Genomic DNA, 26,018 nt, shown 5'->3' with positions numbered 1-26,018 from the left:
GCCCTGGCAAAGCGGGAATTCCTTAATGGGCCCAGTTACCCCTCGTACATGCCCATCCTGCAGAGAGCCATCGAGCTCTGGTACCACGACCCCGCCTGCACCACGCCCGTGCTCAAACTCATGGCTGAGCTGGTCCACAACAGGTAGGAGCTCCCAAAAATCCAGGATTCCCTGGAATTCTGAGCCTCGGGAGGGGTTATTTCATCTTTCCCTGTGTGGTTGTTGCCCCCAAAATCCTCATTTTTTTTCCCAAATTCCCATTTATAACAGGTAGGAGTTCCCAAAAATCCAGGATTCCCTGGAATTCTTGGCAGGGGTTGTTTCATCCCTCCCTGTGGGGTTGTTGCCCCAAAACCCTCTTTTTTTTCCCCTAAATCCCCATTTTTTCCCCCATTTTTTCCCCATTTCCCCCCCATCAAATCCCCTCAAATTCCCATTTATAACAGGTAGGAGATTCCCAAAAATCCAGGATTCCATGGAATTCTGTGCCTTGGAAGGGATTATTTCATCCCTTCCTGTGTGGTTGTTGCCCGCCAAATCCCCTTTTTTTTCCCCATTTTTCCCCATTCCCCCCATCGAATCCCCATTCCCCCCCCCCCCCATTTTCCCCTCAAATTCCCATTTATATCAGGTAGGAGTTCCCAAAAATCCAGGATTCCCTGGAATTCTCAGCAGGGGTTATTTCATCCCTCCCTGTGGGGTTGTTGCCCCCAAAACTCATGTTTTTCCCCAAATCCCCAGTTTTCCACCATCAAACCCCTTTTTTTCCCCGCATTTCCCCCCAAATCCCATTTTTGCCCCATTTTCCCACCTAAATTCCCATTTATATCAGGTAGGAGATTCCCAAAAATCCAGGATTCCATGGAATTCTGAGCCTTGGGAGGGGTTATTTCATCCCTCTCTGTGTGGTTGTTGCCCCCCCCAAATCCCCATTTTTTTCCCCACTTCCCCCCCCCCATTTTCCCCTCAAATTCCCATTTATAACAGCTCAAGCTCATGGCTGAGCTGGTCCACAACAGGTAGGAGCTCCCAAAAATCCAGGATTCCCTGGAATTCTTGGCAGGGGTTGTTTCATCCCTCCCCGTGGGGTTGTTGCCCCCCAAAACTCCTCATGTTTTTTCCCCAAATCCCCAGTTTTCCACCATCAAATCCCTTTTTTTCCCTGCATTTCCCCCCCATTAAATCCCCATTTCCCCTCCATTTTCCCCTCAAATTCCCATTTATATCAGTTAGGAGATTCCCAAAAATCCAGGATTCCTTGGAATTCTCGGGAGGGGTTGTTTCATCCCTCCCCGTGGGGTTGTTGCCCCCAAACCCCTCTTTTTTTTCCCCTAAATCCCCATTTTTTCCCCATTTCCCCTCCATTTTCCCCTCAAATTCCCATTTATATCAGGTAGGAGATTCCCAAAAATCCAGGATTCCATGGAATTCTGAGCCTTGGGAGGGGTTATTTCATCTTTCCCTGTGGGGTTGTTGCCCCCCAAAACTCCTCATGTTTTTCCCCAAATCCCCAATTTTCCACCGTCAAACCCCTTTTTTTCCACCCATTTGCCCCCAAATCCCATTTTTTTTCCCAAATCCCATTTTTCCTCCCAAAGCCCGTTTATAACAGGTAGGAAATTCCCAAAAATTTGGGATTTCATTGAATTCTGCACTTTAGAAGGGATTTAAAACATGTTTAAATACCTGGGGGATCCAACCTTTCCTTGGACACTCCAGGGGCAGCCTGGGCTCCTTTGGAAATTTCATCCCAACCCCTCCCAGCCAGGAATTCCTTCCCAAAATCCCACCAAATTTCCCCTTTCCCAGTTTAAATCCATTCCCTGCGTCCTGTCCCTCCATCCCTTATTCCAAATTCTTCTCCAGCTCTCCTGGATCCCCTTTAGGCTCCGGAAAGGGCTCCAAGATTTCCTCGCATCCTTCCCTTTCCCCACCTTTCCTTGGACACTCCCACGGATATTTGGGAATTCCATCCCAGCCCCTCCCCACCCTCCCAGCCAGGAATTCCTTCCCAAAATCCCATCAAATCTCCCCTTTCCCAATTTAAATCCATTCCCCTGTGTCCTGTCCCTCCATCCCTTATCCCAAATCCCTCTGCAGCTCTCCCAGAGCTCCTTCAGGCCCTGGAATGTTCTGGAAGCTCTCCCTGGGGTTTCCCTTCTCCAGGGGAGCATTGCCAGCTCTCCCTGGGGTTTCCTCTGAGCATTCCCTGCTTTTCCTGCAGGTCCCAGCGGCTGCAGTTCGATGTCTCCTCTCCCAACGGGATCCTGCTCTTCCGGGAGACCAGCAAGATGATCACGACCTACGGTGAGGGCTCCTGGAGCTGCCTGGGGTGCACCCCTGGAAAAATCCCAGATAAATTCTGGATTTGAACTGGAAAAATCCTGGAAAAATCTTGGAAACATTCTGGGTTCGTCCTGGAAACGTCCTGAAAAAATCCTGGATTTGTCCGTGGAAACGTCCTGAAAAAATCCTGGGTTTGTCCGTGGAAACATCCTGGATTCGTACATGGATAAATTCTGGTTTCATCCTGGATTAATCCATGGATAAATCCTGGAAACATCCTGGATTCATCCATGGATAAATCCTGGATTCATCGTGGAAAAATCCTGGGTTCATCCTGAAAACATCCTGAAAAAATCCTGGATTCATCCATGGAAACGTCCAGAAAGCATCCTGGAAAAATCATGGATTCATCCATGGATAAATCCTGGATTCATACTGGGTTCATCCATGGATTCATCCTGGAAAAGTCCTGGGTTCATCCATGGAAAAATCCTGGTTTTATCTTGGAAAATCCTGGGTTCATCCTGGAAACATCCTGAAAAAATCCTGGATTCATCAATGGAAACATCCAGAAAGCATCCTGGAAAAATCATGGATTCATCCATGGATAAATCCTGGATTCATCGTGGAAAAATCCTGGGTTCATCCTGGAAACATCCTGAAAAAATCCTGGATTCATCCATGGAAACGTCCAGAAAGCATCCTGGAAAAATCATGGATTCATCCATGGATAAATCCTGGATTCATACTGGATTCATCCATGGATTCATCCTGAAAAAATCCTGGATTTGTCCGTGGAAACATCCTGGATTCATACATGGATAAATTCTGGTTTCATCTTAGAAAAATCCTGGGTTCATCTTGAAAACATCCTGGAAAAATCCATGGATAAATCCTGGAAACATCCTGGATTCATCCATGGATAAATCCTGGATTCATCGTGGAAAAATCTTGGGTTCCTCCTGAAAACATCCTGAAAAAGTCCTGGATTCATCCATGGATTCGTCTAGGAAACATCCTGGTTTCATCCTGGAAAAATCATGGATTCATCCATGGATTCATCCACGCATAAATCCTGGTTTCATCCTGGAATATTTCTGGATTCATCCATGGATAAATCCTGGACACATCCTGGATGATAGAATGGTTTGGGTTGGAAAGGAACCATGTAAATAATTCCCGGATTTCAGGTTGGAATGGATTTGCAATCCCATCCCAATTCCCAGATTTTGCCTTGGAATGGATTTGGAATCCCATTCAGTTTGGAATTCCTGGGATCATTTAATAGTTTGAGTTGGTATGGATTGAAATCCCATCCCAATTCCCAGATTTTGCCTTGGAATGGATTTGGAATCCCATCCAGTTTGGAATTCATGGGATCATGAAATGGTTTGGGTTGGAAAGACCTTAAATCCCTACGGGTGAGAGCTGGAAAGGAACCACATAAATAATTCCCAGATTTCGGGTCGGAATGGATTTGAAATCCCATCCAGTCTGGAATTTATGGGATCATTTAATAGTTTGAGTTGGAATGGATTTGGAATCCCAACCAGTTTGGAATTCGTGGGATCATGGAATGGTTGGGGTTGGAATGGATTTGAAATCCCATCCCACTTCCCAGATTTTGGCTTGGAATGGATTTGAAATCCTATCCAGTTTGGAATTCATGGGATCATGGAATGGATTGGGTTGGAATGGATTTGAAATCCCATCCAGTTTGGATGGAATGGGTTGGGATGTCTTTGGAGCCCCGGGGCGGGACGGGAGTGGTGATCCCGAGCCGGAATTCCCGCAGGGAATCGCATCCTGACGCTGGGCGAGGTGCCCAAGGACCAGGTGTACGCGCTGAAGCTGAAGGGAATCTCCATCTGCTTCTCCATGCTGAAGGCGGCGCTCAGCGGCAGCTACGTCAACTTCGGCGTCTTCCGGCTCTACGGCGACGACGCGCTGGACAACGCGCTGCAGACCTTCATCAAGCTGCTGCTCTCCATCCCCCACAGCGACCTGCTGGTGAGGCTGCCCGGAATTCCGCCCTGGGAATTGGAATTCCAGCCCGGGAATCCCAGTTTCATTCCTGGGAATCCCAGTTCCATCCCCAGAATTCCAGTTCCATCCTGGGAATCCCAGTTTCATTCCTGGGAATCCCAGTTCCATCCCCGGGAATCCCAGTTTCATTCCTGGGAATCCCATTTCCATCCCCAAAATTCCAGTTCCATCCTGGGAATCCCAGTTCTGTCCTGGGGACTCCAGTTCCTTCCTGGGAATCCCAGTTAGGTCCTGGGAATTCCAGGTGCATCCTGGCAATCACAGTTCCATCCTGGGAATTGCATTTCCATCCTGGGAATCCCAGTTTCATTCCTGGAAATCCCAGTTCCATCCCCAGAATTCCAGTTCCATCCTGGGAATCCCAGTTCTGTCCTGGGGACTACAGTTCCTTCCTGGGAATTCCAGTTCTGTCCTAGGAATTCCAGGTGCATCCTGGCAATCCCAGTTCCATCCTGGGAATTGCATTTCCATCCTGGGAATTCCAGTTTCATCCCTGGGAATCCCAGTTCCTTCCTGGGAATTCCAGTTCCATCCTGGGAATTGCAGTTTCATCCTGAGAATCCCAATTCTGTCCTGGGAATCCCAATTCCATCCTGGGAATTTCAGTTTCTTCCTGGAAATTCCAATTCCATCCCCAGAATTCCAGTTCCGTCCTGGGAATCCTAATTCCATCCTGGCAATTCCAACTCTGTCCTGGGAATTCCAGTTCTATCCCTGGGAGTTCCAATTCCGTCCCTGGGAATCCCAATTCCATACTGGGAATTCCAATTCTATCCCTGGGAATCCAAATTCCATCCTGGAAATCCCAACTCCATCCTGGGAATCCTGATTCCATCCCCAGAATTCCAGTTCCATCCTGGGAATTCCAGTTTCATCCTGGGAATCCCAATTCCATCCTGAGAATTCCAACTCCGTCCTGGGAATCCAAATTCCATCCTGAGAATCCCAATTCCATCCTAGGAATTCAATTCCATCCCTGGGAATTCCAATTCCATCCTGGGAATTCCAGTTCTGTCCTGGGAATCCCAGTTCCATCCTGGGAATCCCAATCCCATCCCTGGGAATTCCAGTTCATTCCTGAGAATTGCAATTTTTCCTGCTTTTCCTTCAGGATTATCCCAAGCTCAGCCAATCCTACTATTCCCTGCTGGAAGTGCTCACCCAGGACCACATGAACTTCATCGCCAGCCTGGAGCCCCACGTCATCATGTACATCCTGTCGTCCATCTCTGAGGGCCTCACCGCACTGGGTAACTCCTGCTGCTCCCTCCTGCCTTTCCTGGGATTTGGGGTGGGATTTTTCTGGGATTTGTAAAGAAGTCAGGGCTAAAAACCCCATTTTCCATGTGGGGATTTGAATTTTCCGTGTGGGGATTTCAATTTTCCATGTGGGGATTTGAATTTTCCGTGTGGCGATTTGAATTTTCCATGTGGGGATTTGAATTTTCCGTGTGGGGATTTGAATTTTCCATGTGGCGATTTGAATTTTCCATGTGGGGATTTGAATTTTCCGTGTGGGGATTTGAATTTTCCATGTGGGGATTTGAAATTTCCATGTGGGGATTTGAATTTTCCGTGTGGGGATTTGAATTTTCCATGTGGCGATTTGAATTTTCCATGTGGGGATTTGAATTTTCCATGTGGGGATTTGAATTTCCGTGTGGGGATTTCAATTTTCCGTGTGGGGATTTGAATTTTCCATGTGGCGATTTGAATTTTCTGTGTGGGGATTTGAATTTTCCATGTGGGGATTTGAATTTTCCGTGTGGCGATTTGAGTTTTCCATGTGGGGATTTGAATTTTCCGTGTGCGGATTTGAATTTTCCATGTGGCGATTTGAATTTTCCGTGCGGGAATTTGAATTTTCCGTGCGGGGATTTGAAATTTCCATGTGGGGATTTGAAATTTCCATGTGGGGATTTGAAATTTCCGTGTGGGGATTTCCACGTGAGGGTTTGGAATTTGAAGCTGGGATTTGGAGAGTTTGGAGCAGTGGTTCCTTCACTGATCTCACCACAAATTAAAGGTTCTGGGAATTGTTGGAATTTTGGGATGGTTTGGGGTTGGAAAAGATTTCAATCCAATCCCAGGGACACCTCCCACAATCCTGGATTATCCCAACCTGGCCTTGGATGCTTCCACTTTATTTTCCTCCAAAACCCCTTTTGTTCCCCATTTTTCAATTTTCCCTCCCAACCCCGCATTTTCCCCCCAAACCCTCTTTTTCTTTTCCATCCAAATCCCCATTTTTTCCCCATTTTTTCCCCATTTTTTCCCCCTTTTTTTCCCCATTTTTTCCCATATTTTCCCTTCCCAAAACCTCTCATTTTTCCCCCCTGTCCCCCTCAGACACCATGGTGTGCACGGGCTGCTGCTCCTGCCTGGACCACATCGTCACCTACCTGTTCAAGCAGCTCTCGCGCAGCACCAAGAAGAGATCGACGCCGCTGGCGCAGGAGAGCGATCGCTTCCTGCACATCATGCAGCAGCACCCCGAGATGATCCAGCAGGTCAGCCCCAGCACACCTGGGGGGGCACAAAAAATACACCTAGGGGGTAAAAAATACACCTGGGGGGGTAAAAAATGCACCTGGGGGCTCAAAAATTACCTGGTGCACTCCAAAAACAACTGGAGAGGCCAAAAATTCACCTGGGGGGCTCCAAAATGCACCTGGGGGGCTATGAAATGCACCTGGAGAGCTCAGAAAATACCTGGGGGCTCCAAAATATACTTGGGAACGCCAGAATACACCTGGGGAATCCAAAATACACCTGGGGGCTCCAAAAACAACTGGAGAGGCGAAAAATTCACCTGGGGGCTTCAAAATGCACCTGGGGGCTCAAAAATTACCTGGCGCACTCCAAAAACAACTGGAGAGGCCAAAATTCACCTGAGGGGCTCCAAAATACACCTGAGGGTTCCAAAATATACCTGGAGACTCTTAAAAACATTTGGAGAGCCCAAAAAATGTCTGGGGGCTCTGAAAAACATTTGGAGAGCCCAAAAAACAACAGAGGAGCCCCAAAACCCACTGGGATTTATTGGCTGTCAGTGCTCAAAGCTCCAGAACCTTGAGTCTCCAGGAGAATTCCAGGAGATTCCCAAATCCCAGAGCGAGGAGGGAGCTGGGGTGGGATTGGGATCCATGGGATGGGATGGAATGGGATCCATGGGATGGGATCCATGGGATTGGGAACCATGATATCAGTGGCATCCATGGGATAGGGTGGGATCCATGGGATCCACAGGATTGGGATGGGATCCATGGGATCTGCAGGATTGGGATGGAATTTGGGATCCATGAGATCCGTGGGGTCCATGAGATCCTTGGAGTCCATGGTATTGGGATGGGATCGATGGGATGGGGTGGGATGGGATTCAGGATCCCTGAGATCCATGAGATCCATGATACTGGGATGGAATGGGATCCATGGCATTGGGATCCATGCGATGGGATTGGGATCCATGAGATCCACGGGGTGGGATGGGATCCATGAGATCCGTGGGGTCCATGAGATCCTTGGAGTCCATGGTATTGGGATGGGATCCATGGGATGGGATGGGATTGGGGATCCATGAGATCCATGATACTGGGATGGAATGGGATCCATGGCATTGGGATCCGTGGGATCCATGGGGTGGGATGGGATCTATGAGATCCGTGGGGTGGGATTGGGGTCCATGGGATCCATGGGGTGGGATGCAGGGGCTGCCTTTAACCCTTGGCTCCCCGTGCCAGATGCTCTCGACGGTGCTGAACATCATCATCTTCGAGGACTGCCGGAACCAGTGGTCCATGTCCCGGCCCCTGCTCGGCCTCATCCTGCTCAACGAGAAGGTGAGGGATCCATCCCAGCTGGAAAAGGCTGGGATGAGGGAGGAGAGCATTCCCAGAAAATCCTTGGAATGATCCCTTGGCCAGGAGAGCTCCTTTGGAATGATCCCATGGCCGGGATGGTCCTTGGGATGATCCCATGGCCGGGATGGTCCTTGGAGTGATCCCGTGGCCAGGGGAGCTCCTTGGAATGATCTCATGGCCAGGAGAGCTCCTTGGAATGATCTCATGACCAGGATGGTCCTTGGAATGATCCCGTGGCCAGGAGAGCTCCTTGGGATCATCCCATGGCCAGGAGAGCTCCTTGGGATCATCCCATGGCCAGGGTGGTCCTTAGAATGATCCCATGGCCAGGACAGCTCCCAGGAATGATCCCATGGTCAGGATGATCCTTGAGAAGATCCCATGGCCAGGATGATAATTGGGATGATGCCATGGCCAGGGTGGTCCTTTGGATGATCCCGTGGCCAGGATGGTCCTTGGAATGATCTCATGGCCAGGATGATAATTGGGATGATCCCATGGCCAGGAGAGCTCCTTGGGATAATCCTGTGGCCAGGATGATCCTTTGGATGATCCCATGGCCAGGATGGTCCCTGGAATGATTCCGTGGCCAGGAAAGTTCCTTGGAGCTGATCATTCCACTCCACCCCTCACACCTTGGGGTGCTCCCTCCTCGTCCCCAGCACCCCGAGGGGGCTGCGGCAATCCCAGATCCCAATCCCACGGGAGTTAACCCCTCGCTGTCCTGCCCCCCCAGTACTTCTCGGACCTGCGGAACAGCATCGTGAACAGCCAGCCCCCGGAGAAGCAGCAGGCCATGCACCTGTGCTTCGAGAACCTCATGGAGGGCATCGAGCGCAACCTGCTCACCAAGAACCGCGACAGGTGGGAGCGGGAATGGGAATGGGAACGGGAACGGGAATGGGAACGAGAATGGGAATGGGAATGGGAATGAGAACGGGAATGGGAATAGGAATGGGAACGGGAACGAGAATGGGAACAGGAATGGGAACGGGAACGGGAACGGGAATGGGAATGGGAACGAGAATGGGAATGGGAACGGGAATGGGAATAGGAATAGGAATGGGAACGGGAACGGGAACGGGAATGGGAACGGGAAAGGGAATAGGAATGGGAACGGGAATGGGAATGGGAACGGGAATGGGAATTAGAATGGGAATTGGAATGGGAACGGGAATGGGAATGTGAATAGGAATGGGAATGGGAACGGGAATGGGAATGGGAACGGGAATGGGAATGGGAATTAGAATGGGAACGGGAATGGGAACGGGAATGGGAACGGGAATGGGAATGGGAACGGGAATGGGAACGGGAATGGGAACGGGAATGGGAATGGGAATGGGAACGGGAACAGGAATTAGAATGGGAATGGGAATAGGAACGCGAACAGGAATGGGAATGGGAAAAGGAATGGGAACGGGAACGGGAATGAGAATGGGAATAGGAATGGGAATGGGAATTGGAATGGGAATGGGAATTAGAATGGGAATTGGAATGGGAACGGGAACGGGAATGGGAATTAGAATGGGAATGGGAACGGGAATGGGAACAGGAACGGGAACAGGAATGGGAACGAGAACGGGAATGGGAACAGGAGCGGGAATGGGAATGGGAACGGGAATGGGAACAGGAATGGGAATGGGAATGGGAACGGGAATGGGAACGGGAACCGGAATGGGAACGGGAACCGGAATGGGAATGGGAACGGGAACGGGAATGGGAACGGGAACCGGAATGGGAATGGGAATAGGAATGGGAATGGGAACGGGAATGGGAATGGGAACGGCGTTCCATGGGATGGGCCGGGGCAGGGCTTGGGCTGGGAGGCAGCCTGAATATCCACAGGTATTTCCCACTGGCCCAGGGGGATCCAACCTGGCCTGGGACACTTCCAGGAATAGAACAGCCACAGCTCCTCTGGGAATTCCATCCCAGCCAGGAGTTCCTTCCCCATTATATCCCCATTTCAGTTTGAGACTTCCCATGGGATTCCGTCATGGCTTCATGGTTGGAATGGTTTGGGTGGGAGGGGATCTTAAATGTCCACGGGTATTTCCCACCACAGCATCTGCTGTCCCAGGTTGATCCAACCTGGCCAGGGACACTTCCAGGAATAGAACAGACACAGCTGCCCTGGGAATTCCTTCCCGGTATCCCCATTCCAGTTTGAAGCTTCCCATGGAATTCCTTCATTGGGCTTGCAGTTGGAATCATGGAATTGTTTGGGTTGGAAGAGAGTTGAAATATCCATGAGCTGGGACTCATTCTGCTGTCCCAGAGTGCTCCAACCCGGCCTGGGACACTTCCATGGATCATGGGGCAACCACAGATTTTCCTCTGGGAATTCCATCCCAGGCAGGAATTCTTTCCCAATAAAATCCCTTCATGGGAAGTGGTGGATCCCCATCCTTGGTGTGGAGACAGCGCCGGGCTCAGAGTTGTGGGGGGAACTGGTCTGAGGTGGACAGTTCATGGGATGGGGAATGGAGGAGTGGGGGAATGGTGGCATGATGGAATGGTGGAGTGGTGGAATGGTGGAGTGATGGTATGGTGGAATCATGGAATGATGGAATGGTGGAATGATGGAGTGATGGAATCATGGAATGATGGAGCCATGGAATGATGGAATGGTGGAATCATGAAATGATGGAGTGATGGAATGGTGGAATCATGGAATAGTGGAGTGGTGGAATCATGGAATGTGATGGAATGCTGGAATGGTGGAGTGGTGGAATGATGGAATGGTGGAATGTGATGGAATGCTGGAATCATGGAATGGTGGAGCCATGAAATCATGGAATGACTGAATGCTGGAATCATGGAACCACGGAGTGGTGGAATCGTGAAATGATGGAATGCTGGAATCATGGAATGATGGAATGGTGGAATGATGGAATTATGGAGTGATGGAATGCTGGCATGTGATGGAATGCTGGAATCATGGAATGGTGGAATGATGGAATGCTGGAATGATGGAGCGATGGAATCATGGAATGATGGAGTGATGGAAGGTGATGGAATCATGGAATCCTGGAATGACAGAATGGTGGAATGGTGGAGTGGTGAAATAATGGAATGCTGGAATCACGGAACCATGGAATGGTGGAATCGTGAAATGATGGAGTGATGGAATTATGGAATGATAGAATGCTGGAATGTGATGGAATGCTGGAATCATGGAATGATGGAGTGATGGAAGGTGATGGAATCCTGGAATGACAGAATGGTGGCAGGATGGAATGGTGGAACACTGGAATCGTAGAATTACAGAATGCTGGGATGATGGAATGTGATGGAATCCTGGAATCATGAAATGGTGGAGCGATGGAATGCTGGAATGAGGGAATGGTGGAATGTGATGGAATGGCGGAATCATGGAGCAATGGAACGTGATGGAATTCTGTCATGCTGGAACGTTCTCTCTCCTGTCCCACCAGGTTCACCCAGAACCTGTCGGCGTTCCGGAGGGAGGTCAACGACTCCATGAAGAACTCGAGCTACGGCGTCAACAGCAACGACATGATGAGCTGACAGCCGCAGAGCCCAGCCTGGCCCGGGGCCGACCCGGGGCCTCCCCCAGCCCAGGGAGGAGGGAGCAGCAGGTGGAGCTCACCTGGGCAGGCGTTTTCCCGCGGGAAGGGCAGAATCCAGGTGCAGGAATTCCAAGGTGTCTGTGTCTCTCTTTTTCCTTCCCTGGCCGGAATGTGGAACCGGCGGCGCACCGCTGCGAAAAGCCTGCCTTGTATAAAAGCAAAACAAAAAAAAAAAACAAAAAAAAAAAAAAAAACAAAAAACAAACAAAAAAAAAAAAAACATGTACATTTTTTCATAACATTTTGGAGCAAGGTTTATATTGAGTTTCAGAAAAACGAGATTAAAAAAAAAAAAAAAAACGCGGCGAAAAAAAACTGCAAAAAAAAATCACAAAAAAAAAAAAACACAAAAAAAAAAAACAAAACGATGATAAAAAAAATGACAAAATGATAAAAAAAAACAAAAAACAAAGTGTGATTGAAATTTTTACAGAGTCCTGGTGCACCCAGTGCTGGTGTGAGGGTTGTGAATGCGAGTGAGGAAAGCGTGGCCTGAAGCTTTACTGGGCGAGGGGGTGGCTGTGTGAAAGTGCAGAGATCTATTTAGTGAGACGAGCTGTAGAGAGAGAAGCAAAAACTCAAACAACACAAAAAAAAATAATAAATAAATAAAAAAAAACAACAAAAAAAAGATTAAAAATAATAATAATAATAATAATAAAAAAACCACCACAAAAAAAAAAAAAAAGGCATTGTAAAATTCCAAATGTATATTTTTTCTTATTAAGCCCCCCTGAAAAATCATAAATTTCCCGGTCCCGTCTCGCCCTCGTTCTTGGGAACTCGAAGCCATGACGTGACCCCTCCGTTCGTGCTTGCTCGTGGGTGTCCCTCCTGTCCCCTCTGTAGCAGTAGCCCCTCCCAGGGCCCTTTTTCCCCTTTTTCCATCCCTTTTTTCCCGTTTTTCCGGGCTGGGGCGGGGCTGGCGGCGGCGCGGGGGTTCCCGACGGGGTAACCCCGAATCCCCCCCGGCAGCAGCGAGGCCCCTTCTCCTGCAGAGCCCCCCGAGGGTGTTTGGGATGGGGATGGATCCCAAACCCGGGTCAGGGGAGGGAGCCCCTTTGCCGTGTCCCCCACTATTGTTGCTGCTAGTCGTGTGCATCCTCTTGCTCAGCTCTCCCAAAAACACTCGGGGCCTTTTGGGGCTTCGGTTTCTCTCCCAGACACTCTATTATAATTTTATTAATTTTTTTCCTCTTTTGTTTGTTTTTTTTTGTTTTTTTTTTTTGTTTTTTTTTTTTAATTTTATTTGGTTGGGTTTTTGTTGGTTCCCTGCCCCCCTGGTGTGTGTTGGGTCCTTTCCCGCGTGAGCAGATGCTGGTTGATGTCGGGGTGTTTGCTGCAAACAGTGTAAGCATTGTGACTGCAAATAAACTCAATGGTTTCTACTGAGCCGCGCGCGAGTGGCTGACACCCCAAAAGTGACCCCAAAAGTGACCCCACAGGGACCCCAAAAGTGACCCCAAAGTGACCCCTGAGGGACCGCACAATGACCCCCACAGGGACCCCGAGAGGGACCCCATGGTGACCCCACAGGGACCCCACAGTGAGTGGCTGAGACCCCCAGGGACCCCAAAAGTGACCCCACAGGGACCCCAGAGTGACCCCCAAGGAACCCCGAGAGGGACCCCTGAGAGACCCTGAGTGACACCACAGTGACCCCTGAGGGAGCCCACAGTGAGCCCAAGAGTGGCCTGAACCCCTGAGGGACCCCACAGTGACCCCAAGAGGGACCCCAGAGTGACCCCAAGAGTGGCCTGAGCCCCTGAGGGACCCTACAGTGACCCCATGGTGACCCCACGGTGACCCCACAGCACTCCCAAGAGTGGCCTGAGACCAAGGAACCCCACAGTGACCCCAAAGGGACCCCAGAGTGACCCCGAGAGTGGCCTGAGCCCCAGGGATGCCAGAGTGACACTGAGGGACCCCATGGTGACCCCACAGTGGCCCCAAGAGTGCCCCTGAGAGTGGCCTGAGCCCCGAGGGAGCCCAGAGTGCCCCCAGAGCCCCAAGAATCACCCCAGAGTCACCCCCAAACCCTGAATGTGTCCCCAAAACACCAAGAGTCACCCCAGAGCCCCGAGAGTGACCCCAGAACCCCGAGATCCCCCCCCCCAGTCCTTTCCCTCAGGGTGATTTCCCCAATCAAACCCCCCAAAAATCCCCAAATCCCCCTGAATTTGGGGGAAGATCCTTGGACCCCAAGCCAAGCCCTAAAACCCACCTGGATCGACCCCAAATCCTGGAATTTGGAGCCCATTTTAGGGAACAACCTGAGAGGGGATGGGGGACCCCAAACTGGGACTGGGATATTCAAACAGGGACCCCAAACTGGGAATTGGGATTTTGGGATTTCAGACAGAGACCCCAAACAGGGACCCCAAACAGGGTTTGGGATTTTGGGATTTTCAAATGGGGACCCTAAACTGGGGATTGGGATTTTGGGATTTTCAGAGACCCCAAACTGGGATTGGGATTTTGGGATTTTCAAACTGGGACCCCAAACAGGGACCCCAAACTGGGAATTGGGATTTCAAACTGGGATTGGGATTTTGGGATTTTCAAACTGGGACCCCAAACTGGAATTGGGATTTTAAACAGGGATTGGGATTTTCAAACTGGGACCCCAACCAGGGACTGGGATTTTCAAATGGGGACCCCAAACTGGGATTGGGATTTTCAAACTGAGACCCCAAAGAGGGATTGGGATTTTAAACAGGGATTGGGATTTTCAAACAGGGACCCCAAACTGGGGTTGGGATTTTGGGATTTTCAAACTGGGACCCCAAAGAGGGATTGGGAATTTGGGATTTTCAACTGGGGACCCCAAATTGGGATTGGATTTGGGGATTTGCAAACTGAGACCCCAAACTGGGATTGGGATTTTCAGATCTTTATTTGCAGCTGGAAGGGGCAGAGGCAGCTCTGACCTTCCAGAACCTTCCAGAGCCTGGGAATGGCCCCATTTGGGGTCATTTGGGGAGAAAAATTCCTAAAGGGGCTTCTTAAAAATGCAAGTTCAAGCAGCCCCTCTGCTGAAGTGGTTTGGGGAAGAGATTTCCTTGGAGTGAAGTGGGAAAAAAATGTTTATTTATCAGGTAAAATAAAATTAAATCAAATTAAATTAAACTAAAGTTTAAAATAAAATTCAAAAGTAAAATAAAATAAAATATTAAACAATAAAAACTTTTGCTGTTTTAAGAGATAAGAAATTCAAAGTCTCTCCTCGTGGGTTGCAGTTTGGTTTATTTCATCTTTTATAAAAAAATACTGGAAATGTGGTTGAGGTTTTGAGGGGTCACAGGTGGGAGGTTTGGGGGTTTTTGGGGTATTTAGGTTTAAATAGGTTTTAAAATAAGGAAAAAATCTACAGCTTAGGGAACTTCTAGGATTTATTAAAATAATTTTAGGATTTATTAAAGTTCTTATAGGATTTATTAAATTCATTTCTGGGTTTATAGAAGTAATTTTAGGATTTATTAAAGTTCTTTTAGGATTTATTAAAGTCATTTTAGGATTTATTAAAATCATTTTAGGATTTATAAAAGTTCTTTTAGTATTTATTCAAGGTCTTTTAGGATTTATTAAAGTTCTTTTAGGATTTATGTAAGTCCTTTTAAGATTTACTCTAGTTCTTTTAGGATTGAAGTCCTTTTAGGATTTTTAAAAGTCATTTTAGGATTTATAAAAGTTCATTTAGGATTTATTCAAACTCTTCTAGGATTTATTAAAGTTCTTTTAGGATTTATGAAAGTTCTTTCAGGATTTATTGAAGTAATTTAGGATTTATTGAAGCAATTTCAGGATTTATTAAAGTTCTTTTAAGATTTATTAAAATCATTTTAGGATTTATTAAAGTTCTTTCAGGATTTATAAAAGTAATTTTAGGATTGATTTAAGTTCTTTTAAAAGTCCTTTTAGAATTTATTAAAGTTCTTTCAGGATTTATAAAAGTCCTCTCAGGATTCATTCAAGTCCTTTTAGGATTTAAATTCTTTTACCATTTACTGCAGTCCTTCTAGGATTTACCAAAGTTCTTTCAGGATTATTGAATCCTGTCACAATTTATTGAATTCTTTCAGGATTTATTGCAGTTTCTTCAGGATTTATTGAAGTTTTTTCAGGATTTATTGCAGTTTTTAAGGATTCATTGAATCCTTTCAGGATTTACAGAAGTCCTTTCAGGATTTATTGAACTCTTTCAGGATTTATAAAAGTCCTCTCAGGATTTACTGCAGTTTTTCAGGATTCAATGCAGTTTTTCAGGATTTATAAAAGTCCTTTCAGTATAATTGAAGATTTTTCAGGATTCAATGCGTTTTTTCAGGATTTACTGCAGTTTTTCAGGATTTATAAAAGTTTTTTCAGGATTCATGGCAGTTTTTCAGGATTTATTTCAGGATTCCACCCCGTGGCTCCTCTCCCCCATCCCTTCCCCTCTTCCCCTCCTGTGCACGTGTTCATTGCAGCCCTCCCTGTTCCGGGCGATCTCGATGGCCAAGAATTGGATCCTGGTGGCTGCAGAGGGGGACAGGGGTCAGTGCGGGGGGATTTGGGGTCCCCCCCCAGCACCCCCAGACCCCAAACCCACCCAGGATGGAATTTTCCTCCGAGTATTCCCCGCGCGAGTCCAGGCGCAGCAGAGTCCCGAAGTTGAAATCCTCCACCACGCCCTCGAAGCTGAGGCAGAACGGGCGCCACTTCTGAGGGGGGAAAAACACCCTCAGCACCCCAAAATCTTAATAAACCACACCGCAATCCCAATAAAACCCCCAAAATCCCAATAAAACACCCCCAAACCACACTAAAACCCCCCAAACCCAACCCAAGCCTTGCCCAGGCCTAGCTGAAATCCTCCACCATGCCCTCGAAGCTGAGGCAGAACGGGTGCCACTTCTGAGGGGGAAAAAACACCCTCAGCACCCCAAAATCCCAATAAAACCCCACTAAAATCCCACTAAAACCCCCTCACAAAACCCCATCCACGGCCTTGGGGGGAAATCCCAATAAAACGCCCCAAGCCCCAGCCCCAAAGCTGAAATCCCTCACCATCCCCTCAAAGTGGAGCCGCCATTTCTGAGGGGTTAAAAACACCCTCAGCACCCCAAAATCCCAATAAAACCCCAATAAAACCCCTCCAAACCCCAATAAAACCCCCTCACAAAACCCTATCCACGGCCTTGGGGGGAAATCCCACTAAAACCCCTCCAAGCTTTGGCCCCATAGCTGAAATCCTCCACCAGGCCCTCGAAGCTGAGGCAGAACAGGCGCCACTTCTGAGGGGGGGAAAAAACACCCTCAGCACCCCAAAATCTTAATAAACCACACCAAAATCCCAATAAAACCCCCCAAAATCCCATTAAACCCCCCCCTAAACTCCACAAAACACTCCCAAACCCCACCCAAGCCCTGGCCTGGCCTAGCTGAAATCCTCCACCATCGCCTCAAATCGGAGGCGCAATTTCTGAGGGGTTAAAAACACCCTCAGAACCACAAAATCCTACAAAAAAAGGGGGAAACCCCACTAAAACCCCTCAAAACACCCCTGGGTTTGGGGATTTTTCAGGGTATTTTGGGGGATTTTTGGGTTTTTGAGAGATTTTTTTGTGGTTTTGGCTTTTTGAGGTATTTTTTGGGGTTTTGGGGTTTTTTGGGGGGTTGAGGTATTTTTTGAGGGTTTTTTTGAGGTTTTGGGGATTTTTGATTTTTTTTTGGGGGGGGGTTGTAGATTTTTTGAGGTATTGTTTGGGTTTGGGGGTTTTTTGAGGTATTTTTTGGCGTTTTGGGGGTCTGAGATGCTTTTGGGGTTTTTTTGCGGTATTTCTTGATGTTTTTGGGGTTTTTTGAGTTTTTTTTGAGGAAATCCCATTAAAAAGGAAGGAAACCCCACTAAACACCCGCAAACCCCACTAAAACCCCAAACCCCACCACACCTCCTTGGCTGCCTCAGATTTCAGGTCCTCGGGGTCCAGCACATCCACGCGCAGGTTCCGGAAGGTTCTGCGGAATTCCTCATAGATCCGCTCGTCCACCTGGGTGAGCTTCAGGAACTTGGGCTCCACGGAGGAGATCAGCTGCAGGGGGAGCATCAGCTGGAACACCCCAAAACCCTACCCCCAAAGACCCAAAATCCCACCTCAAAACCCCAAAATGCCAAAACCCCACTCCAAAGCCCCAAAACCCAAAAAATGCCAAAACCCGAGTCCAAAATGTCAAAGCTCCACCCCAAAACCCCATCCCAAAGCCCCAAACCCCAAAACCCCACCCCAAAACCCCCAAAATCCTACCCCAAAAGCCCCAAAATGCCCAAACCCCCAAAATCCTATCCCAAAAGCCCCAAAATGCCCAAACCCCAAAATGCCAAAACCCCACCCCAAAGCCCCAAAACCCTAAAATGCCAAAGCCCCAAAACCACAAAGTCCCAAGAGCCCACCAGAAAACCCCAAAATGCCAAAATCCCACCCTAAAGCCCCAAAACCCCAAAATGCTAAAACCCCAAAACCCCACCCCAAAGCCCCCAAACCCCACCCCAAAGACCCAAAGCCCCAAAACCCCTAAAACCCCAAAACATCATCCCAAAGCCCCAAAACCCCAAAGCCTCAAAACGCCAAAACTCCACCCCAAAACCACAAAATGCCAAAACCCCAAAACCCCAAAGCCCCAAAACCCGAAAACCCCACACCAAGACCTCAAAACTCCCACCCCAAAACCCCAAAAGCCCAAAACCCACCCCAAAACCCACCCCAAAACCCCCAAACCCCACACTCACGTTGAAGTAGACCTCGGCGTGCTGATGCGCCTTCATGGCCCAGGCCAGCTCCACGCGGGGCTGGGTGGCACCAGGGACACCTGGGTCACCTCCTGGGGACAAACGTCCCCTCGGGGGGGGTCCCCGTCCCCATTTTGGGGACCCTCTCCCCATTTTTGGGGTGTTCTCCTTGCTTTTGTAGGGTTTTCCCTGCCTTTGGGGTTCCTCTGTTCCCATTCTGAGGGGTTTCTTTTTGGGGTTTTCCTCCTCCCAGGGGACAGGGCTGGGACCCCCGTGCTGGGAGTGAGAGCCCCAAAACTGGGACACCCCAAAACCTGGACCCCATCCCAGGACTGGGATCCCCTCCCAGGACAGGGACCCCAAAAGTTGAAACCCCCAAATCTGGGACCCCCCCTGCAAGGATAGGGACCTTTCTCTGTGGACTGGGACCCCCAAAATGGGACCCCCATACTGGGACCCCCTCCCAAGATTGGGACCCCAAAAGATGAAACCCCATCAAAGCTGGGACCCCCCTGCAAGGAGAGGGATACCCAAGGCAGGGACCCCCAAATATGGGGCCCCCTCCCAGTAAGGACCCCCAGTCGTCCCAGTGTCCCAGGGCCCTCAGTGTCCCAGTCCCCCCATTCCCAGTCCCCCCAGTGACCCCATTCCCAGTCCCCCCAGTGTCCCCCCAGTCTCACTCACCTTCCCAGTCCCAGTCCCCTCCAGTGTCTCCAGTCCCCTTCAGTGTCCCCATTCCCAGTGTCCCCATTCCCAGTCCCCACAGTCCCCCCGGTGTGTCCCCAGTGTCCCAGTCCCCCCACTGCCCCAATTCCCAGTCCCCCCAGCGTCCCCCCCAGTGCCACCACTCCCAGTTCTCCCAATCCCCCCAGTGTCCCAATGTCCCCAGTGCCCCCCAGTGTCCCCGGTCCCCATTCCCAGTCCCCCCAGTGTCCCCCCAGTGTGACTCACTTTCCCAGTACCCCCAGTGTCCCCATTCCCAGTCCCCCCATTCCCAGTGCCCCCAGTCCCCCCAGTGTCCCCATTCCCAGTCCCCCCAGTGTCCCCATTCCCAGTGCCCCCAGTCCCCCCCAGTCCCCCCAGTGTCCCCATTCCCAGTCCCCCCAGTGTCCCCCCAGTGTCACTCACGTCGTTGCCGAAGCTCTCCGCGGGCAGCGACAGCGCCTGAGCGGCCGCCGCGGCCTCGCCGGGGCCCTGCGGGGACACGGGAATGCGACACGGCGGGGACAGAGGGACAGCGGGACAGGAGCCCCAGAGCCACCCAGTGCCCCCCAGTGCCCCCCAGTGCCCCCCAGCCTCACCAGCCCCGCCAGTCCCGCCGCCGCCATCGCTGCCGGAAGGGGAGGGGCACCGGCACCGGAGGGGACACCGGGCACCGGGGAGGGACAGGAGGGACAGGGGAGGGGACAGAGGGGACACGAGGGGGACATGGGGGGATATGGGAGGGGCGGGAGGGGACAGGGGGGAGAGAGGGGGACACGGGGGGATATGGGGGGGACAGGGCGACACGGGGAGAGAGAGGGGGACAGAGGGGACACGGGGGGGAAGAGAGGGGACACGGGGGGACAGGGGGAGATGGGGGGGACACGGGGGGACACTGGGGGGACAGGGGAGGACACGTGGGCCGGGGGAGGGACAAGGAGGGACGGAGGGAACAAGGGGGGACGCCTGGGGCAGTGGGACACGGTTGTCTCAGGGGGACACGGGAGGGACACGCAGGACACGAGGGGACATGGAGGGACACGGCGGGCACAGGACACGAGGGGACATGCAGGACAGGGGGACATGGGAGTGTCACGGGGGGACATTGAGGGACAGACAGGACAACACGGGGGGGGACGCGTGGGGAACACGGGGTGACATGGTGGGGACACGAGGGGGTCACGCAGGACAGGGGGACACGGAGGGACATCGAGGGACCCAGGACAAGACGGGAGGACACGTGGGGTGGGGGACACACGGGGACATGGAGGGGACAGGGGGGACACAGGACAACCCGGGGGAACACGCGAGGCAAGGGGACACGGGTGGTGTGAGGGGACACAGGAGAACACGAGGGGACATCGGGGAACATGGAGGGGACACGAGTGACATCAAGAAACATGGAGGGCAACACGGGGGGACATGAAGGGGACACGGGTGGCATCGAGGGACACGGCACAATACGGGGGACATGGAGGGGACACGTGGGGACACGAGGAGCATAGGGACACGAGGTGACATGGAGGGGCCAACACGCGAGGCAAGGGGACACGGGTGATGTGAGGGGACACAGGACAATATCGGGGGACACGGAGGACATCAAGAAACAGAGGGTGACATCAAGGGACACGGGGTGCCATGGAGGGGACACGGGTGACATCGAGGGACACCCAGGATGAGGCCACCACCACAGCGATGTCCCCACACGCTGACCCCTGTCACACAGCGCGGGGGGTGCTGGGGCTCCCACGCTCATTAACCCCACACCTGAGTAGTTCATTAACAAATTCCAGCGCGGCTGCTCCTAATTACCCTGGGGGGGGGGGTGGGCGGGGTCCCTGTGACCCCATAAATGCCGCTCTGGGGTGGCCCCACTGTTTGTGGGATCCCCTTGGGCTTCAGAACCGCGGCGCTGCTTTGGGTGAGTGTTTGGGGTGGGAAATTTGGGGGATTTTGCCCAGATTTGAATTTCCTCACAGCTCTCTGTTTGTGTGTGTCCCCACTCAGGCTGGGCCACCCCCGAGCCGTGTCCCCTCCCCAGCCATGTCCTTCACGGACAGCACCGACAGCGGCTCCGACAGACCCGTGTCCGTCCTTTGGGGTGAGTGTCACCCCCTCCCCACCCCAAACACCCCCAAAGTGTCCCCCCCCTGCCCCGGGGGGACCCGGGGGTGGCTCTGTCGCCTCCCTGTCACCTCCCTGTCCCCGCAGGGTGCGAGCTGAGCAGCGCCAGGAGCTCCTGCACATTCCAAGTGAGCGAGGATTGGAACTGCGAGCAGCAGCTGGTGCTGCGCACGGTGAGCGACCCCAAAAATACCCCCAAGACCCAAAAAAATATGCCCCCAAAACCCTCGAAATCTCAAAAACAAACAAAAAACTCCCCCCCCAAAAAATACCCCGAAAAAACCCCTTTAAATCCCTCAAAAATTCCCCCCAAAAAAACCCTGAGACTCTAAAATCCAAAAAAAATACACCCCCAAAAGGAAGCTTAAAAAAATACCCCCAAAAAAGCCCCTAAGGTCCAAAACCCCCCAAAATAAACCTAAAACCCTCCAAAAAAACCCTCAAAATCTCAAATAATACCCCAAAATACCTCCCGAAGGCCTAAAAAAGTACCTCCCAACAAAACCCTAACTGCCCTAAAACTCCTCAAAAAATACCCCATAAAACCGAGACCCCAAAACCCAAACAAAAGCCCCCCAAAAAAAACTCAAAGACCCAAAAAGCACCCCCCACAAAAACCCAAAGCCCCTCCCAAAAAAATCTCAAATTCCCAAGTATATCCCAAAAATAACCCCTAAAATAACCCCCCCAAAAAAAACCCAAAACTCAAAAAAATACCCCCCCAAAAAAACCCCCAAAAATACCTCCAAAAACCCAAAAATACCTCAAAAAAACCCCCAAAAATACAAAAAAAAGAAAAAAAAAAGAAAAAAAAAAAAAGAGGGGGTTGAGGGGGTTTGTTCTTCCCACAGCCTGGAATTAATTCTGTGTTTATTTAAGGAAATAATTGGGATGTGGGAGCGATGGTGGTGGGCAGGGAGGGGGTGCTGCTGTCCCTCAGCCCCCCAAATTCCCGGTGCTGTGATGACTCCTGCAGGGGATGTTGGCTGGGCAGGGGCTCCCCTCACCCCCCAAACCCCAATTTCGGGGTTCAGGCCGCATTTTGGGGCTGTTCTCAGGGATTTCCCTCATTTTTCCCTGCCCAGGCGTGCCTGGGGGAGGCGGCCCGGGATGAGTTCCACGTGCTCGAGGTGGTGGCCGAGGGCGGCGAAGGCCGCGCCCCGCTGCCGCTGGCCACGCTCAAACCCTCGGTGCTGCCCATGGTGAGGCCCGGGGGGCTCGGGAGGGGTCTGGGGGCTGTCCCGAGGGGCTCCGGAGCTCGGGGGGCTGCCCTGAGGAGGGGTCTGGGGGCTGCTTCTGTCCTGTGGAGGGCTTGGGGGAATGAGGGCTCCTTCGGGGGCTGCTGTTGCCTCAGGGCGGGCTCCGCGGTCTGGGGGTTATCCCCGGGAGGACTCGGGGGGCTCCGAGGGTCTGGGGGCTGTCCTGTGGAGGGATTGGGGCTTCTCCTGTCCTGTGGAGGGATTGGGGGACTGGGGGCTGCTCCTGTCCCTGGGAGGGTCTGGGGGCTGTCCTGGGGAAGGTTCAGGGGGACTGGGAGTTGCTGCTGTCCCGGGGGGGCTCCTGTTCCTGCCCCGGGAAGGGCTCAGGGAGTGGGGCCTACTCCGGGAGGGAGCTGCCGCTGTCCCGGGGAGGGTTTGAGGGCTGCCCCTGTTCTCCTATCCTGCCTGTCCCCTCGTGTCCTGTGTTCCCCGTGTCCCCACGTGTTGTCCTTTGTCCCTCAGTCCTTCGAGTCCCGCCCCTCACATGTCCCCCTGTCCCGGCCATCCCCTTGTTGTTTTCCCCTCTTGTACTGGGAGGGCTTGGGGTGGGGGAGCTGCTGCTGTCCCGGGGAGGGTTCTAGGGGTCTGGGGGCTGCTGCTGTCCCGGGGAGGGTTCTAGGGGTCTGGGGATCGCTGTTCCTGTCCCGGGGGTCGCTGTTGCAGTCCCGGGGGTTTGCCAGCATTTATTCCCACCCCCGTTTCCAGGCCTCGCTGGCCGGAGTGGAGCTGATCCCCCCGGTGACCTTCCGCCTGCGAGCCGGCTCGGGGCCCCTCTTTGTCAGCGGCCAACATGTGTCCAGTGAGTATTGGGGGGGGGGTCCCCCCACTCCCTAAACCCCCCCTTCCACGTGTCCAGTGAGTATCGGGGGCTCCCCTCACCCTCTGAACCCCCCACAACGTGTACAGCGACTATGGGGGTCCCCCACACCCCCTGAACCCCTCCACATGTCCAGTGAGTATTGGGGTTTCCCCCTGGCCTGTCCAGTGACTATTGGGGTCCCCCCATCCCCTGATCCCCCCCCACAACGTGCCCAATAATTATTGGGGTGCTCCCCTCCATGTGTCTAGTGAGCATCGGGTTCCCCATCCCCTGATCCCCCCCACAGCATGTACAGTGATTATGGGGGTCCCCCACAACCCCTGAATCCCTCAATGGTGTCCAGTGAGTATTGGGGTGTCCCCCTCCATGTGTCCAGTGACTATCGGGGACCCCCACCCCCTGACCCCCCCCACCACTGTCCAGTGTTGAGTATTGGGGTCCCCCCGACCCCCCCCCAGCGGGGTTTGGGGGCTCAGCCAGCCTCTCCCGCAGTCATGGACCTGAGCTCGGATGAGGATTATGATGATGAGGAGGAGGAAGAAGAGAGAAGCAGCAGTGCAAGCCCCCAAGAAGCCCCCCAAGGGCTCAGGTGCCCAGAAGGGCAGAACAACCAAGGTCAGCACCTGATGGGGGCTTCGGAGGAGTTTTGGGGTCCCTGCGGCACAGGGGGGGAACCCCAAATTCCTCTCTGCTATGGGGATGAGCCGTGACCTTCATCCCTGCAGGAGGAAGACTCCTCATCCTCCATCTCTTTCTCTCTCCCGTAGAAAAGGAAGTGGGAAAAGGAGGAGGAGCCGTGAGTATGGAAACCTGGGGGTGAGGGGGGGGGTCCCCATTGCCGGGACCCCCAGTGTGACCCCCCCTTCTCTCCAGCAGGAACAGACTCGTCCCCCCACGTGCCTCCCCAGCCAAGGTAGGAGCAGCTCGGGGTCTCCCCGAATCCCTCGGGATATGGGGGGAGGTTTGGGGGTCGGGGTTGTGACCAGCAGCACCGCTGGACCCCAAAACGAGGGGAAATTGGGGATTTGGGGGCTCCCCCCACCCCCATATCGAGCCCCCTCCTCGTTCTGCAGGGACGCGGAGCCGGCCGGGGCAGGAAAAGAGCAGCGAAAAAATGACGGGAATTATTGGGGAATTCTGGGAATTCCATCCAGGTGAGGATTCAGGGGTGTCCCTGGGTGGGGGGGGGGGCAGCTCGGTCCCCACAGCAGGGTCACCCCACTAAAAACCCTTCTCCTCCTTCCCCTCCAGGTGCCTGGAAGCAGCAGCAGCAGCTGCTGGTGGTGGTGTTGTTCCCTATTAAATAAAGCACATTTTGCACTCCTGGATCCCCGTGCTGCTGGGGGCGTGGGGAGCTGTGGGAGCACCCCCAGCCTGGATTTGGGGGGCTGTGACAAGGGGATTAGAGGGACAGGATGGGGTCCCACAGACCTGGCTAGAATTTGGGGGGGCACCTGGGTGTCCCAGAGGGGACCTGAACCCCCGTTTGGGGGTTAATCAGCTCTGCACCCCCAGGATGGGGTTGGGGACAGGGCCACAGCTGTGACAGAAGCGTTGTCCCCACCCTGCAGGGGCTGTTGGCACCTCCGGGGCACATCCTGGCGGGTGGCAACGGCTCCACACCCATCACTCATCCCTCTCTGAATCCAGAACATTGTCCTGCACTCCTTCCACCCCTGTGTGTGTGTGTGTGTCCAGGAGATTGTTCTGCACCTCCTCCATCCCTCCCTGAATCCACAGGACTCTCCTGCACTCCCTCCATCCCTCAGGGTGTCCACAGGACTGTTCTGCACTCCCTCATCCCTCAGTGAAGCCAAAGGACGTTCCTGCACCTCCTCCATGCCTGTGTGTGTCCAGGGGCTCGTTCTGCACCTCCTCAATCTCTCTCTGAATCCACAGGACTCTCCTGTGCTTCCTCCATGTCTCACTAAATCCATTGGATTGTCCTGCACTCCTTCCATCCCTGTGAATCTCCATGGGACTGTTCTGCACTCCCTCATCCCTCAGTGAAGCCAAAGGATGTTCCTGTACCTCCTCCATCCCTGTGTGTGTGTCCAGGGGCTTGTTCTGCACATTCTCCATCCCTCGCTGAGGCTGAAGGATGTTCCTGCACTTCCTCCATCACCTGGCAAGGCCAGAGGACTGTCCTGCACTCCTCCCATCTCTGTGTGTGTCCACAGGATTGTCCTGCACTCCCTCATCCCCCTCTAAATCCACAGGATGCCTCTGCACCTCCTCCACCTCTGTCCCTCTATGACTCCCCAGGGTTGTCCTGCACTCCTTCCATCTTTTGTGTGTCCAGAGAATTGTCCTGCACATCCCCCATCCCTCACTAAATCCAGACAATTGTCCTGCACATCCTCCATGTCTCAGTGAAGTCAAAGGATGCTCCTGCACCTCGTCCATCCCCTGTGTGTCCGGGGGCTTGTCCTGTACATCCCCCATCCCTCTCTGAATCCACAGGATTGTCCTGCACTCCTCCTGTCTCTCTGAGTGCCCACAGGACTGTCCTGCACCTCTTCTGTTCCTCAGTGAGGCCGAAGGATGCTCCTGCACCTC

The 26,018-nt window shown here is 52.2% G+C and overlaps 3 protein-coding genes across 4 annotated transcripts in view; 2 read left to right on the top strand and 1 right to left on the bottom strand.

Annotated features, from left to right (window-relative positions):
- XPO7 (exportin 7) overlaps positions 1–12,191 on the top strand; it is a 55,011-nt gene extending 42,820 nt beyond the window's left edge. For both annotated transcript variants that reach the window (XM_058042520.1, XM_058042519.1), the window contains exons 21-28: positions 36–143; positions 2,225–2,307; positions 4,082–4,296; positions 5,444–5,582; positions 6,682–6,842; positions 8,073–8,171; positions 8,929–9,056; positions 11,630–12,191. In XM_058042520.1, the coding sequence (XP_057898503.1) occupies positions 36–143; positions 2,225–2,307; positions 4,082–4,296; positions 5,444–5,582; positions 6,682–6,842; positions 8,073–8,171; positions 8,929–9,056; positions 11,630–11,723 (1,027 nt within the window). In that variant the 3' untranslated portion in view covers positions 11,724–12,191. The remainder of the gene's footprint in view (positions 1–35; positions 144–2,224; positions 2,308–4,081; positions 4,297–5,443; positions 5,583–6,681; positions 6,843–8,072; positions 8,172–8,928; positions 9,057–11,629) is intronic.
- A 3,970-nt stretch (positions 12,192–16,161) lies between these two features.
- On the bottom strand, positions 16,162–19,882 carry PBDC1 (polysaccharide biosynthesis domain containing 1). The gene is made up of 6 exons (XM_058042518.1): positions 19,856–19,882; positions 19,683–19,748; positions 18,555–18,614; positions 17,719–17,859; positions 16,377–16,488; positions 16,162–16,303 (listed from the first exon to the last, which is right to left on the bottom strand). Exons 1-6 carry the CDS (start codon positions 19,880–19,882, stop codon positions 16,182–16,184), a joined length of 528 nt encoding a protein of 175 aa, XP_057898501.1. The 3' UTR covers positions 16,162–16,181.
- A 684-nt stretch (positions 19,883–20,566) lies between these two features.
- Positions 20,567–24,787, top strand: NPM2 (nucleophosmin/nucleoplasmin 2). Its single transcript, XM_058042516.1, has 10 exons — positions 20,567–21,177; positions 21,264–21,357; positions 21,468–21,553; positions 22,466–22,582; positions 23,345–23,438; positions 23,952–24,074; positions 24,227–24,255; positions 24,333–24,372; positions 24,533–24,613; positions 24,711–24,787. Exons 1-10 carry the CDS (start codon positions 21,109–21,111, stop codon positions 24,764–24,766), a joined length of 789 nt encoding a protein of 262 aa, XP_057898499.1. The 5' UTR covers positions 20,567–21,108; the 3' UTR covers positions 24,767–24,787.
- Positions 24,788–26,018: the final 1,231 nt, after the last annotated feature.

This window comes from Melospiza georgiana, chromosome 31 (genome assembly GCF_028018845.1).
Source record: "Melospiza georgiana isolate bMelGeo1 chromosome 31, bMelGeo1.pri, whole genome shotgun sequence".
NCBI lineage: Eukaryota > Metazoa > Chordata > Aves > Passeriformes > Passerellidae > Melospiza > Melospiza georgiana.
The sequence above is the reverse complement of the archived record's forward strand: the minus strand, read 5'-3'. Positions and strand labels throughout refer to the sequence as shown.